The sequence below is a fragment of the Ranitomeya variabilis genome, chromosome 1 (assembly GCF_051348905.1).
Source record: "Ranitomeya variabilis isolate aRanVar5 chromosome 1, aRanVar5.hap1, whole genome shotgun sequence".
Lineage (NCBI taxonomy): Eukaryota > Metazoa > Chordata > Amphibia > Anura > Dendrobatidae > Ranitomeya > Ranitomeya variabilis.
The window spans coordinates 1,149,833,506-1,149,848,296 of record NC_135232.1 but is presented as its reverse complement, the minus strand read 5'-3'; the positions used below and the strand labels follow the sequence as shown (position 1 = coordinate 1,149,848,296).

The window sequence follows — 14,791 nt, the reverse complement described above, 5'->3', positions numbered from 1 at the left end:
GAAAGGGGACAACCCCTTTAATGAGCGTCAGTTGGCTACATACAAGTGTCAGACAGAAACACCAATAACTAATGTTTTATATATTTCTAATAATTTTGCCCAGTCTGGAAAGTTATGAAACTTTAGAAATAACTTTATTAGAACATTTGTCTTAATTCCTGTAAACTCACTTGGAGTACAGATCATGGCGGTGATGGGTCAGGACTAGTGATGAGTGAATGTGCTCGGATACGGTGTTATCCTGACCTGCTCGGGTGCTAACCGAGTGTCTTCTGCGTGCTAGTAAAATGTGTTTGAGTCCCCGCTGCTGTTGACCAGCCGCAACAGGTCTAACAGCCACGAGGAGTCATGAAGCCACGGGAACGCTGAAGACACTTGGTTAGCACCCGAGCATGCTCCAATAACACTTTATCCGAGCACGTCCGCTCATTACTACTCAGCACCTGTGTCTAATTCTGGGGAGAAGCTGCTGCAGAAGATTGAGCTGATAAACAGGACACTCAGAGGAGGAGACAGGGGCTGAGCCATCACCGCCATCATCTGTACTCCAAGTGATATCAATGCAGAAAAGGCAGCAAATAGATCGGAGAGGTGCCAGAGTTCGGAATCCATTTACATGCTTTTTTGTTTTGTTTTTTACAGGAATGAAGACAAAGCCCAAAATAAAGTTATTTTCAAAGTTTCATAATTTTCAATGTTGGACAAAAAGAAATGAAAGTTGCCCTTTAAGGTTGAATTATAGGTAGTAAAATAAGTAATTGGATAAAGGTTCACTCACTAAAGTGCTATAAACTTGCCGTATAACGGACCCACTCCGATGGTAAAGATGCCACCCAAAAAAATGTCCTTTAAAGCTATCCAAAACCAAAATGTATCTTACATATTTCAACACTTAGTGATAGGTTATATTATGACGGATATGTTTCATGGATAGCAGTCGTACCTGTGTTAGTCTGTGGGGCCATTCACATGCCGGTGATTTTTAGGCCGAAAATCAAGTAAACATGTCCAACTTTGATCTGAAGGTCGGATCAAAATCATGAAATCAAGTCAGTGGCTGAAAAAAAGCAGACGGCACTCAGATGACATCCAAGGGTGGTCCGATTTTCACAGACTGTCAGAAAGAGAATTTCTCCACATGCGTGAAAATCGGATGAAACTCAGATTACATTTTGATCAAACTTTAATCAGAGTCTGGTCAGAGTAATTGGTCTGTTTTTTCATACGTGGAAGAATCAGATGTGTGAATGAGGCTTCACTTGAAAAATTTAACTAAATCAGCTACAGAAGTCATGTAGAAATCGTAACGAGGTCCTGCGTGTAACAGAGGTCAAAAATGACTGTTATGAAACTCAAGATATTCGAGCTGTGATGTAATGGGGGCAGAAGGGATATCACTTTCAGACTATAAAACATAACTAAGTTTGGATAAAAACAAAAGCTCTACTTCGCTCTTCATCTACAAAGCAAGTGCTAAGGTTTTTTATTGCATATTGAAAATTATATGAGTCATGTAAAAAAGGTTCTAATAGTCCATAAGGGAAATCAATGAGCATAGAAAAAAAACATGCTAAACTGTAACATCAATGATAGAAAAGAGACAAAAGAGACCAAACAAAGGGAAGACATCGATAGCTGTGGTGTTCCAGTCTAATAAGGATCTAACCGTTGAGGGCCGTGGTCTCCAGTCTAATCAGGATCTAACCATTCATGACCATAGTCTTCAGTCTACTCAGGATCTAACCGATGATGGCCGTGGTCTCCAGTCTAATCAGGATCTATCCATTGATGGATGTGGTCTCCAGTCTAATAAGGATCTAACCGTTGAGGGCTGTGGTCTCCAGTCTAATCAGGATCTAACCATTCATGACCATAGTCTTCAGTCTACTCAGGATCTAACCGTTGATGGCCATGGTCTCCAGTCTAATCAGGATCTATCCATTGATGGATGTGGTCTCCAGTCTAATCTGGATCTAATCATGGATGGCTTTGGTCTCCAGTCTAATCAGGATCCAACCATTGATGGCCATAGTCTCCAGTCTAATTAGGATCCAACCATTGATGGCCGTAGTCTCCAGTCTAATTAGGATCTAACCATTGATGGCCGTAGTCTCCAGTTTAATCAAGATCTAACCATTGATGGCTGTGGTCTCCAGTCTAATTAGGATCCAACCATTGATGGCTGTGGTCTCCAGTCTAATCAGGATCTAACCATTGATGGCCGTAGTCTCCAGTTTAATCAAGATCTAACCATTGATGGCTGTGGTCTCCAGTCTAATCAGGATCTAACCATTGATGGCCATGGTCTCCAGTCTAATCACGATCTAACCATTGGTGGCCATGGTCTCCAGTCTAATCAGGATCTAACCATTGATGGCCATAGTCTCCATTCTAATCAGGATCTAATCATTGATGGCCGTAGTCTCCAGTCTAATCAAGATCTAACCATTGATGGCCGTAGTCTCCAGTCTAATCAAGATCTAACAATTGATAGCTGTGGTCTCCAGTCTAATCAGGTTCTAATTGTTGATGTCCGTGAGTTCCAGTCTAATCAGGATCTAATTGTTGATGGCCGGGGGCTCCAGTCTAATCAGGATCTAATTGTTGATGGTCGTGGGCTCCAGTCTAATCAGGATCTAACCATTGATGGCCGTTGTCTCCAGTCTAATCAGAATCTAACTGTTGATGGCCGTTATCTTCAGTCTAATCAGGATCTAACAATCAGATGTATTTAATGCCCCAGGTGTAAAATGGGCAGTTTATTGAGTACTCTGAAAATCATATTTCCTCCACCGACAATGGGTATTTTCCAAACACAATTAAGGCTAAATTGGAATGATTTTACACTGGCCACCTAATCTGCACTATAGCATGAAGATTACATATACACCAGGACATCTCTTTGGTACTTTATTATTAATTTTGACTATGGCTTTGCGCATCTCGCCTAAAGCCCACAATTCCGGCTGATTCCTCACTTGCAGATGGTTGTTCAGCTTCTAGATAAAAATGGCACAATATTATGTTTCAGAAACGCTTTGTTGATCCAATTCAGGCAGAACAAGGCAAGTAACCCGTAATTTAACACTAGCAGCTGTCAGATGTCTCATAAATACATATAGACAGGCTCAGTGAAAGGCTCCTCTCCTCGCTACGTCAACCCTTTCCTTCATCTTCATCTTAATGGTTTATTTACTTTTTTTACGTTCTCGGAAAATAAGAGAGAAAAGAAAAACATAATGCGCTTTTCCATACAGCTATAAAATCTATTATTACGGTTGTGTCTCTTAATGGCTACCTGTTCCCCCGGGCTGGCAACCAAAGATCACAGTATTTGTAAAATGTCCAATCAAGGCTGAACTAGTGGGGACAATCATGAACCGAATATCTCCTAAAGTGGCAATTGGTGATTTGGGGAATAACAAATATAGCAGCCCAGTTTTAGAAGTAGTTTTCTTCTTTACTATGATTTAGCACTCCGGTGGGGACATTCACAGAACGTAATTGCACCCGCTCCTTATGTATTCCCCTCCCAGACTGCAATCATTTCCAATAGTCCACAATAAGTGCCCAGTTGCCCATCAGACATTTCTCACATACATGGAACCATTTCTGAGGTCATTTTGGTCTTTTCCTTAGATTTGTGCAGCCCAAGGCATAGAGTAGAATTAAATAATCCCTTCTCCGTATAGGAAATTTTACAAATTTTTATATCAAAATGTTGTTCTCTGAAGTCAAAGGAGGATGCCACCGGAGATGTCATCTGAAGGATGGTACTAACGCCGTCTGAGCCAAAATGATAACTCTCATAAAAAATAACTTCCTTTGGGCAATCAACAATGGGACAAGTTTGCCTTTTTTGGAAATTGAACTTGCATTAGCGTCAACTCTACAGTCTATAGGGAAAGATTCAGTCTATATACCTGACATTAGATGTTATATAAAGAACTTAGAAGGCTGAGCTTAAACATAATGCTGTAGAATAACGGGCTCCTTACACGGTAGAAAGGTTTTGGCCAAACAATGGTTCGGTGAGAAGCTGTCTCTCCCGACTGCTCCTGTGTCTTCTACGAGGACGCCACTGTCAGACTTCTCTGGTGGTGGCTTATCTCACCAAGAACAAATGGATTGGCAGTATAAAATGGGGCATGCTGGATCCCCATCTCACCCAACATCATCTGTCAGGGGAGAATCAGGAGACCTCCCATACACATTAGGCTGTCGCCTGAGTCTGCGATACTGGTGGATGGTGGCTGATGTTAATCTAATGCATATTGGGGCCTCAATCATTTTATTTGCCAGATGATATGTAAAGTAGTGCTTCTCTACATGGAAGAAAACTCTCTTGTGCCACCTGTAGGTAGCTACCATGTAAGTCTTAAGATGTGACTGTGTCTAGGGATATTCGACCAATTTATAGACAAGTGTTTCATGGTTACCCTTCATCATGACAGAGTAGAGTATGGGTTGGCTGTATGAAATGCCTTTCATGCAGATCTTGTAGTGAAGGAGGGGGTTCTGCTTTTTGTTAAGGAGATTCTGTGTTAGGATTGTCCATCTTCTGTAGTCCCAACTAAAGTCTCCTTTACAGGTCAGACCTTGACCCTATAGTGTAGTTACCTACAAAGTGAGATCTGTAGCTTGTATAGTGTTTGTTCCAATGTAGCAGGACCTGTAAGGCGTCTTACAGCGTTGAATCCCTTCAACGTAATCCAGTACCTCCTTAGAAGATTGCAAAGATACAAAGATGATAAATGTACTACATAAAACAATGACAAACATTCAGTCATAGCTTGGGGGAGATTTTATGACAATTTGACCACACATGTGGGCAAACTAACTGGATATTATCAGCTCCAAACAACAAAAATGATCTACAGCATCAGAAGGTGACCACACAAAGTCCCATAAAGATCATCTTTTGTTGATGAGTCTACTGATGTGATATGATTATTTGTTCCAGCTGAGATATTTTTCTATATTTTTTCTAATAAAAAAAAACACATTCAAATCCCATCAGCGATAAAGAAGAAGATCTTCCATCAGCTCCCATATTTGGCAATAAATAATTGACATTGCACATCCAGAAAATACATCCATATAGCTGTGCTCTTATTGCGCATAAATTCTTGTCTATATCCCAACATATTCTGTTGCTTTGATATATTTTAAAATTTAAAAAAAAATAAAGAAATTTAAAAAAAAATGGAACCTCACATTCAATCAATGAACATGAATGTTCTTGGACACTTGCGCCCCTTTCCACTTCACAAAAGACTTCATTCATGGTGGTCCTTAATCATGGAGTGCAGGGCCATATGGCAATACCGAAGGTGTGGAGGAGGCAGTCTATGGGTATGCACCTTCTGCTGCCAGGCACAATATCTTCTGGACAGCCTGTACAACTTTTATAAAACAGATGGACGATCCAAACAACAACTCAGTACAAAAAGGATGGGAAGTGTCCAGAGATGCAAGTCTACTTGTCTATTTGGTTAAGCACTGCCCGTGTCATGTATTTCAATGTCTACCATCACATTTGTATATAGAAGATCCCAAACTATCCGATATTAATCAAAGTCCAAAACAGTCTAAACAGTCTACATCTCTCAGGTTGTATTTAAATTAAAAAAAAATCGTTTTTTTTTTTTGTTTTTTTTTAACAACTACAACATTTTTTGAATAATCATGATTGGTAATATCAAACAGAACTCAACCATGGGGTTAACATAAAAATAAAGGATAAAAATACATCGATCCATGTTCGGTTCATTCATAGCCTCCTGTATTTTGACATTCTTTTCCAGCGTGTCTCCTTCATGGGCTGTGAAGTTTTACATCTTCTAACATAGACATAGGTGTGGGTGTCTCCAGATTGGCATGGTCACTATAAAGAAATCTCATACTTCACATTGAAAGATCGAAGCATTCCTAACTTTAGTTTCATGGTCACCATAAAACAATCGCATATTCTTGAGATAATACACCAGAAGTATCAAACTGTTTTTAGTTTTATTTAGAACTGCCTTAAAGAAGTAAGAAATGTAGCTCCCAATCGGAGCTAAATCTGATGGTGTAGATCAATATATATATATTGATTAAAAATAATTTTGTAGATGTGGGGAAAATTACAAAATTGAGCACATTTGTAACAGTAAAAACATAGAAAAGACTAGACGTAAATTAAGAGAATAATGTGTAAAATAATACTTAATCAAAAAGTTAGAGAAATCATTTTTTTAAGGTTTGTGATGAAACCTGAAGATATTTGGTAATGCTACTCATCTGCTGTGGTTTTGACTAAAGACCTAATAAAAGTTTGATTTTATGTACATCGGGATCATTTCATTTGTTTTTTGGACGATCTCAGTACCTGCTTTCTCTCAAGAAGATGTCAAAAACATCCATGAAGAAGAAAGAGCAGGATGTGGCAATTAGGACTTAGGAGAATGTCTACTTGGTACTACTCCGATCTTAACTCTACTGGATCTAGTTGACGTTTGGGTCTATGAGCTCAGAGAATAGTTACATGTGATGTGAAGGGGCCATTGGTGACTTAGAACATGACAGCTTTTGGGGGATAGATTAGGGATAAGTGACTGCATTTCAGGAACAGAATATCTATCAAGCCCTTTTTTGAGAATGTTGAGCAACAATTCCACATTTACGATATTCCTTGAACCTCACGTTGGTTCAGAATTACTAATGCCTGCCTACACTGAGGTGTTGTTAATGCAGTTCTGACGCAATGGAACATGGCTAGAAAAGAGAGAGAAAAGTGACAACTACTGTTGTCAATTACAGTAATTAAGTCATGAATGGCCTCAGTGTGGTTGTAACATTCTCTTTACTCAAAATGGCAAAACTTGAATGTGATGTTCTTTATGAATCACCAGAAGAGTTCCAATAATTGTAGACTCTTTAATGGGCAATCTCACTAATATAATATAATTAGAAACAAGATAGAGAACCAGCAAGCAAAACACAATCATATTTTGTCTATTTCCATTGTTTGGAAAGGGATTATTGGCTTTGTGTTTCGTGAAAAGTGATGAGTAGAATAGACTCTGTCTAACTGATAATAGTCGTTTCTACGATTAGACTTTTAGAAATTAGAGCAAGGCCAAAACTTGTAGAAAGTCTGAAAACTTTTTGCTTAAGCCTAAATAACCAAAAATATTTGCTTAAATCATCAAAAATCGAGAAATCAACTTTTTGCTCCTAGCTACAAGACTCTCGCTTATAGCTGGGAGTCTTTTTGAATCACCACAAGGGTTTCATTAAAAACGGACCCTTCAATATAATTACAAAGAAAATAGTGAACTAGTACGGAACACGTAATCATTTTTTTCTTTATTTTCGACAAAGCTGAAAGATTTTTGGCTTTATATTTCTCAAAAAGTGATGAGATGAAGAGACTCTGTCTTATCGATAATAGCTGTTTCTACGATTATACTTTTAGGAAGAAGAGTAAGACCGAAATATCAAGAAATTCTGAAAAAAAATTGTTTTAAGCCTAAATAACCAGAAATGTTTGCTACAATCATCAAAAATTGACAAACCAACTTTCTACTCCTAGCTGCAGAACTCTCGCTTATAGCTGGAAGTCTTTATGAATCACCACAAGGGTTCCATTAAAAGAAGACTCTTCAGGATAATTAGAAACAAGATAGAGACCTGGTACAGAAAATGGAATTTTTCATTTTCTATATTTTCATCAGGCTATTCCCGAAGGATTCTTGGCTTTATATTTTGCAAAAAGTGATGAGTAGAGGAGACTTTGTCTAACCAATAATAGCCATTTCTAATGCTATACTTTTAGAAAGAAGAGTAACACCAAAATATCAAGAAATTCAGAAAAAAATAGTTTTAAGCCTAAATAATCAAAAATCAACAACCCAACTTTGTCTCCGAGATACGAGACTCTCACTTACAAGTGAAAGCCCTTACGAATCACCACAAGGGTTCCATCAACTCTTTGACTCTTTAATGGGCAACCACCTTAATATAATATAATTAGTAACTAGGTAGAGAACCAACATCGAAAATGAATTGATATGTTGTCTATTTCCATTTAGTTGTTTGGTGAGGGATTATTGGCTTTATGTTTTGCAAAAAGACTGTCTGACCAATAATAGTCATTTCTGTGCCGATAATAGAGTAAGACCAAAATTTGAAGAACATCAGAAAATAATCATTTTAAGCCTAAATAACCAAAATTGACAAAACCAACCTTCTCAAGTTAATCCTCATTAACATTTGGTTGCCTTTTCCACTCCTTTGGACCCCATTGAGGATTTACCAAACTATTTGTGATTTATGTCTTCGTTGCTCGTATTTATTTTTTTTGCTTGTCTTAAAATGACAAAAAAAATTATTTATTTTCCTTTTTTTTTGTAAATTACCAGTCGTGCTGTGAAAAGCTGCATTAAGCTTTTCGTAAATAGTTTGTTCATTACTGATTGCTACTCCGCAACGTTAAGAAGAGAATTTATTTATCCCCCCCCCCATGTCACTTTTTGGAAATCTGCATATTGACAATTTAAAGGCACCATGCAGACTCCATGTGTGAGGATGATGGATCTTTGCTGTCTGCGACAAAGGAAATGCTTTCTTGCAGCAAGATTTTTCGAGCCCCCTGATGGCGGATCTTTGCCGACCAATGCGGGCAGCCGCTGATAATTGTGTGCTTTGGGTTATATTGTTCTGATGTGACTCACGCATCGAGCATCATCTTCAGCTGTACAATACTCTCCGGCTTATCTCACCATATTTCATATTTGCATTATCTATTCTCTGATTGGCTAGGATTCATTTAAGGAAAAAAAATGGCACCAACGTCTCCTATAGACGAGAGAATATACAGTGTTCTCAATGCATAAGCCATAACGGGGGAGTTACATACAACCTGTGCCTAAGACAAAGCAGATGAGCAAAACCATAAAGTAAAAATGGCACAAAATGGCGCTGAAAATACATGAAATCGCGGTGCCATGAATTATACCTTTAACCGCTGTAAATCCAAAAAACAGACCTACCGTAAAAATCGTAATAAACTACAAACGCTAATAATAAATAGCATAATATACATTGTATATCGCGATACGATTTATGTCCATTCTCAATCGAATAAAATTAATTTCTATTAAAAATATTTATTAAATGGCGCAATCACGCATCCATTCCCGCCTCCCAAAAAATTGGCCGATTATCATGACCACAAAATTATTTTAAATTAAAAAAAAAGTTAAATAATTCAATGAAAAATTGTATAACGGTTACAAAAATAAAATTTTGGCACTAAAATTTGTAAATTAGTATTACGATAACAACCAATCCGTTATAGCAGTGAGGACAATACTAGAATGTCGTCAGTAGCCTTTTATTATATATATATGTATATATTCTGTATATATATAAATATATATTTTACATTTTTGCTTTATTGTTTTTAATACATCAGAAAAATAAAATGTGATCAATATACCATATCGTAAGAAGAAATTCTTTTAAAATGAAAATGCAAATTAGTCTTAAGTTTTTATGTATTTCTTATTTATCATTTAAGTCGGTTTTGACAATTTAATAACATTTTCAAAGTATACACTAGTTTTTTGGTCATGGAAGGTAATGAGTTAAAACAGAAAAAAGGAACAATTTAACGAACCTCATTGCTTTTTTTTTTTTTTTTTTTTAAGTGGGAGTGGGGAAAAAAAATCTCCGGTGATGAATCCACCATTTTGTTGTGGAGTTTGGTCTCCGAGAAGCAAAATGGTGGCTGTCACTAATGACTCTTCTAATTAAAACCACAGTATCCTAAACAGTTCATTGAATAACTCTTTTTTTTTTCCAAAGGTAAATTAAAAAAACAAAACTTTCTGAATCGTTTTTGGCTAAATATTGCAAAATATAACATCGTCAAAAATAATAAACTCTTTATTGCGGAATAAATTTTTATATAGATGAAAAAACAAAGTGTCTACATATAAACGGATACGTTCGGTGTGATGGACATAGACATAGAGAGAATTGATGGGGTTTCCAATCATCTAAGCTTTTTTTGTCGCCAATGTGTTTACATGAAAAAATGATGAAAAATAATTATAGCTCTGACTCCAAGTTACCCACCTGGTACCACCATTCTCGTCCACCATTGTGCTGGGCACACAGAGCAGCATCACTCCTAATATCCCCTACATTCAGTCCTTAACTTGTTTACACTTAATTAAGGACTGGGTCTAATTACAAAGCTGGAACAACTATTTAGGAGCTCCATACTGTGGACCACGTGGTCTATTATTTTTTTATTTATTTTGTTTCTTTTCTTCCTTTACATCTTGGAAAAAGAATTTCAAACTTCCAGCTGAATCCATTTTTTTCTATCTGTGGATAATCAGCGTTTTTTTTTTTTATTTGATTTTTTTTTTACTATTTTAAATGGAAAGAAGCTCTAAATATGAACTGTCCAGGCTGCATTCTAGAAGTGGTTTGTTACTATGAGAGTCACAGCTGTGACACTATGGCCGCCTTTTTGTGAACTCAAGTTGACCCCTTTAGCCCTCAAGGTATACCAGGCTGACAGACTGATGCCATAGCCAAGAAGAGGTTGACTATTGCATACAATCATGTCCAATTTAATTTTACAACACCGTGGATGTATTTTGGCAAAATAATTTTCTAACTAATTTTCTTAAAATTAAAGAATTCCACGTCATCCTCATTTCGTGTACTCTCTGCTACTCCACCAGGAAATAGCGCGCACTTACAATAATTGAGTGAAGGTATCCGCAAAAAACGTTATGTGACCACAACATCGGTTCTTCTTTATGAAACCATTTCTATAAGTTGACAGCACCCTGTAATTTTGCAGAATTACCAGTGCGTCTCTAGACTTCCTAACATTTCCACATCCTTGATGCTACTGTAGCACCGAATCTCTCAATGTTTAGTAGCAATTGTCTCTAAAATTACAAGCTTGCGAGTCAATCTACCGGTGGGCGCTACATCGACGATGTACCCAGCTTTATAAATGTCATTCTAAATGTACTGAACTCCAGGAAAATATAGTAATATTACATCTCACACCACAAACCTCCAAGTAGTGACGGGAACGTATGGTAATTACCAGACATAGTCTGGGCTGGCTCAGCCTCAACACTTTTGTAGTATGTGCGAACATGTATATATGTAAATACATTGTACCATCGTAATCATTTCTCATTATCTGACCTAATAGCTGTGTAGATACATATATATTTTTCTAAACCTAATCTAAATTAAGACTTTTGCTATTTTTGCGAGTTAAAAAATGTTTCTTTTGTACCAGCCATGTTTGTCCCAGTTATTCAAACGTCAGATACCATGAAATGATACTATATTGGAAAATATAATCAAGTTCAATTAAAGAAATTACTTACATTGATAATTTTATCCCTTAATCTACTTAAGCATACTAAAACAAATCACCGTCTCAACCTCCGACGGTCTACCATTGCAGAACGTGGCCAAACTTTATATAGAGAGTAAGACCCTTACGTTATGTTCCATGTAACAACATCATTGTGGTTCTGTAAGAGACCAATATCGACTATATTGTAGAAAACCCAACCAAAATCCAAGACTAGAATACCAAACCATGACTTTAACCAATACATAAGAAATGTAACATGTCTGTTTCCTCCGATATCACATCATCTACGATGACAACTGCCCCTTACATAATCAGCACACCACAGATACATGCTTTCCTATGTGACACAAACGCTGTAAAATGTTATACTCCTCTGGAAAAAAAAAAACAACTCAGAAAACATTCAGTCTGTGTTTTCCTTGCACTGTCTAAGCTGCCTTTTAGTGTTAGTAAGTGCTATCGATTTCATAGCAAAGTGCTGTGTTTATTGCCCCTGAAACCCTGCAGGAGAAGGACTTGGGCAGACTGGTTCAGTGTCTACATGCTGCAGCCGTTGAGCGAGAGGATGAGTCCCCCTTACACAAGGCCTCGTCATGCTCGTTTTTGCAAATTGTTGAACAATAAAGTTGTGAATGGCTAATAAATGAACAAAAAAAACAAAAAAAAAAAACAATGCCGAGACATCGCAGAATATAAGGCATTTTTTTTCAAAAATCCTGGTGGTGAGCACAGCGTTAAGGGACTTAGGGATCCTGTTTCTAAATATATCCTCAGCAGCAATGTATTATTCCAGGGTAATGCTACATACGGTGGCTCTCACATGCTTAACCATGCACGGCAAATATAGTACATGCAATGACGTTACTCCTAGGCGATGTATACAGAGGCATTCACCCGTCCTCCTCCTCCTCATTCGGAGAGGAGAAGTGAACGCTGGCCTCGTTACTGCAACTTTATACATATTTCATTGCTTTCCATAGGCTCATCTGCAATCCTATAGATCCTGTGCTTGACGTAGGAAAGAATTGGATGCCAGATGGACACAATAACGGGCTTTGTGTTATGCTGGGTAACACTCAATTAATAGTTTGTTTTGGGGGCTAGAAAGCGAGATCACCACGGTGCGGACACTAGAGGAACTGTGAGACATTGAGGTCGTTATCATAATCACGTAACTTTTACATGACGGGGAGCGATGCACCTGCAGCTATGAAGCTGTCCTCTCCCATAACATAATTTCTATTGGCTCGTTAATTAAAATGATTGGAACATTAGAGAGAAAAACAAAGGCCCCGTTGGAAGGATTGGGATGTTTTCGTATGCTCACCCATCTCTCAGTTGCCTCCATTCATTCTCCTCTCTTCCATGCCATTCTCTCCATGCCGCCCCCCCCTTCCCTTGTTAAATCCTTACCTCTGACCAGGATCCGTCTACAGTAATCAGCTTCTCCTGCGGACTGATTGTCCTGACCTTCCTCTTTGGACGATCCCGGGCTGGAGGTAGAGGTCACGGGAATGTCCTTAATGCTGTGGCCTCGTAAGGAACACTCTACATCAGCTCTGCTTCCCTTGTCTCTGAGTCGCTCTGTACACGACGTGGCAGACTTGCCACACAGAGGGCTTCTTCTCTCCTCGGACACTCCATCGCCCATACTAGTAGCCTGATCAAACATCAGGCGATGCCCCCCCTAACCCCTAGGCTGGCCCCCGCCTTCCAATACCACTTTCTGAAAGGAGGAAAAAACAAAAACAAACAAGCAACAATTCTCAGAGACGGCAGAAGTCAGCAGTCAAATGCATGTAGGGCATCAGAGGCTCTGCACAAGTATTCCACATAAGGTTTCGGCACGGTTGCCATTGTACACAAATGCAAGATCCCCTCGGCAACGTAGGTCTTTCTCAAGAGGAAGACACATCAAGTTGTTTCCAAATCTGAATTTTCAGACAGTGAGAGATTAAGTTAGATGCCACCGTCATGGACAGTAAAGAGTGTCTCCGAGTCAACTTATAGACAGTAATTTCTAGGACTGCGTTGACTTTACTCCTTCTTTCTTTTTTTTTTCTTCTTCTCTGCCCAGCCAAGTATGAAGAATTGTGAATGAATGAGAGAAGGCGTTGCAAGGGTTTGGGGTTGTTTTTTTTTTTTTTTTTTTAAGAGTTCAGAGAGTTTGACAGTCCAAAATATCCTTCAGTCTTACAAAACTTCTGGAGTCTGTAAAGCCCAATTTGCAAGGAGAGAGGAGGTAGAGTCTCGGAGACTGATGTGCAGTCACTGATCCCAAATGCTCATCTTGTCCACGACCAAAGTCTTCTTTTCCATTTCGTCTGACAGGTTGGACTTTGAAATAGGATGGCGTTGGTGAAAAAAAAAAACATCAATTCTACTTAAAAAAAAATATATATATATATTTTGTAGGGGTGGAAGGAGGGTATAAAGGGAAGGGCGAAGGAAACAGAGGGAGGGAATGGGGAGGAGGGAAACTGAGATTAGCCAAGACTGTCTATATGTTTAACTCTCCACCTCTCCCTCCTACTCTGCATTTCCAGATAAGCAAAGGAAATACCTTGGGATCACAGCTACATAAATGCTCCTGTTGAGAGAGGAGGTAGGTAGGAGGATTTTTTTTTTTTTAAATTGAGTGCTTACCACAACGTAATTTCCTGCTTGTCAAATGCCTGCTATGGATTGGTAAACAAAGGATCTATTTAGTGCGGGCAATATACATAAATCTAAGGGTTGGGGGGGAGTCGGGCGCAGGAAAATACCGAATATTTCAAGTTTTTTTTATTATTTTATTAAGCTGAGATGAGAAGTAAATATTTTTCGAGACTAAAAAAATCTAAAATGATCTGTTAAAATAAATAAAAATCAAAATGTTTGTGTTCCATGCGACACGGAATGTCGCCCGCTATATTCCGATCGTTTGACATGAAAGTTACATTTTCTGGGTTTAGTAGAAATGTCATTATGAATATATGACCATTTTGTATTTTCTTTATGTTTGCTGTAAAATAGGACACGGATACAAGTGATTTGTAATAAATGTATAAGATTTTCTAAATAAATGAGTCTGGCTGGTGTTGTGTTCCCAGAAATGTCTCCTGTCTGTGATACACACGGTCATAGAACGCCAGGCCGACCAAAGCGTGGTACTTGTCTACTTGGCACCGAGAGTGTTAATATGGCAGAAGAAAGTCACATACCTGTGTGCCAGGGGACGAAGGGTGAAAAAACAAAGTGTCCTCCAAGAATATACCAAAAAATAGTCAAATGGAATCCTAACGTGCAAGTGACAAGCTCACGCTCTGCTCCGCCGTGGGCCTAACCCCATTTTCTTCAAATGTTTTGGTCTTTTTTTTTTTTTTTTTTACAAAAGTTTAT

General features: G+C 38.2%; 1 protein-coding gene across 2 annotated transcripts in view; it reads right to left on the bottom strand.

Moving 5' to 3' along the window:
• Positions 1-14,350, bottom strand: part of VAX2 (ventral anterior homeobox 2) — a 200,668-nt gene extending 186,318 nt beyond the window's left edge. For both annotated transcript variants that reach the window (XR_013220121.1, XM_077280355.1), the window contains exon 1: positions 12,824-14,350. Coding sequence is in view for 1 of the 2 variants with exons in the window: in XM_077280355.1 (XP_077136470.1) it covers positions 12,824-13,082 (259 nt within the window). In the remaining variant the exon portion in view is untranslated. The remainder of the gene's footprint in view (positions 1-12,823) is intronic.
• Between the last annotated feature and the right edge of the window lie 441 nt (positions 14,351-14,791).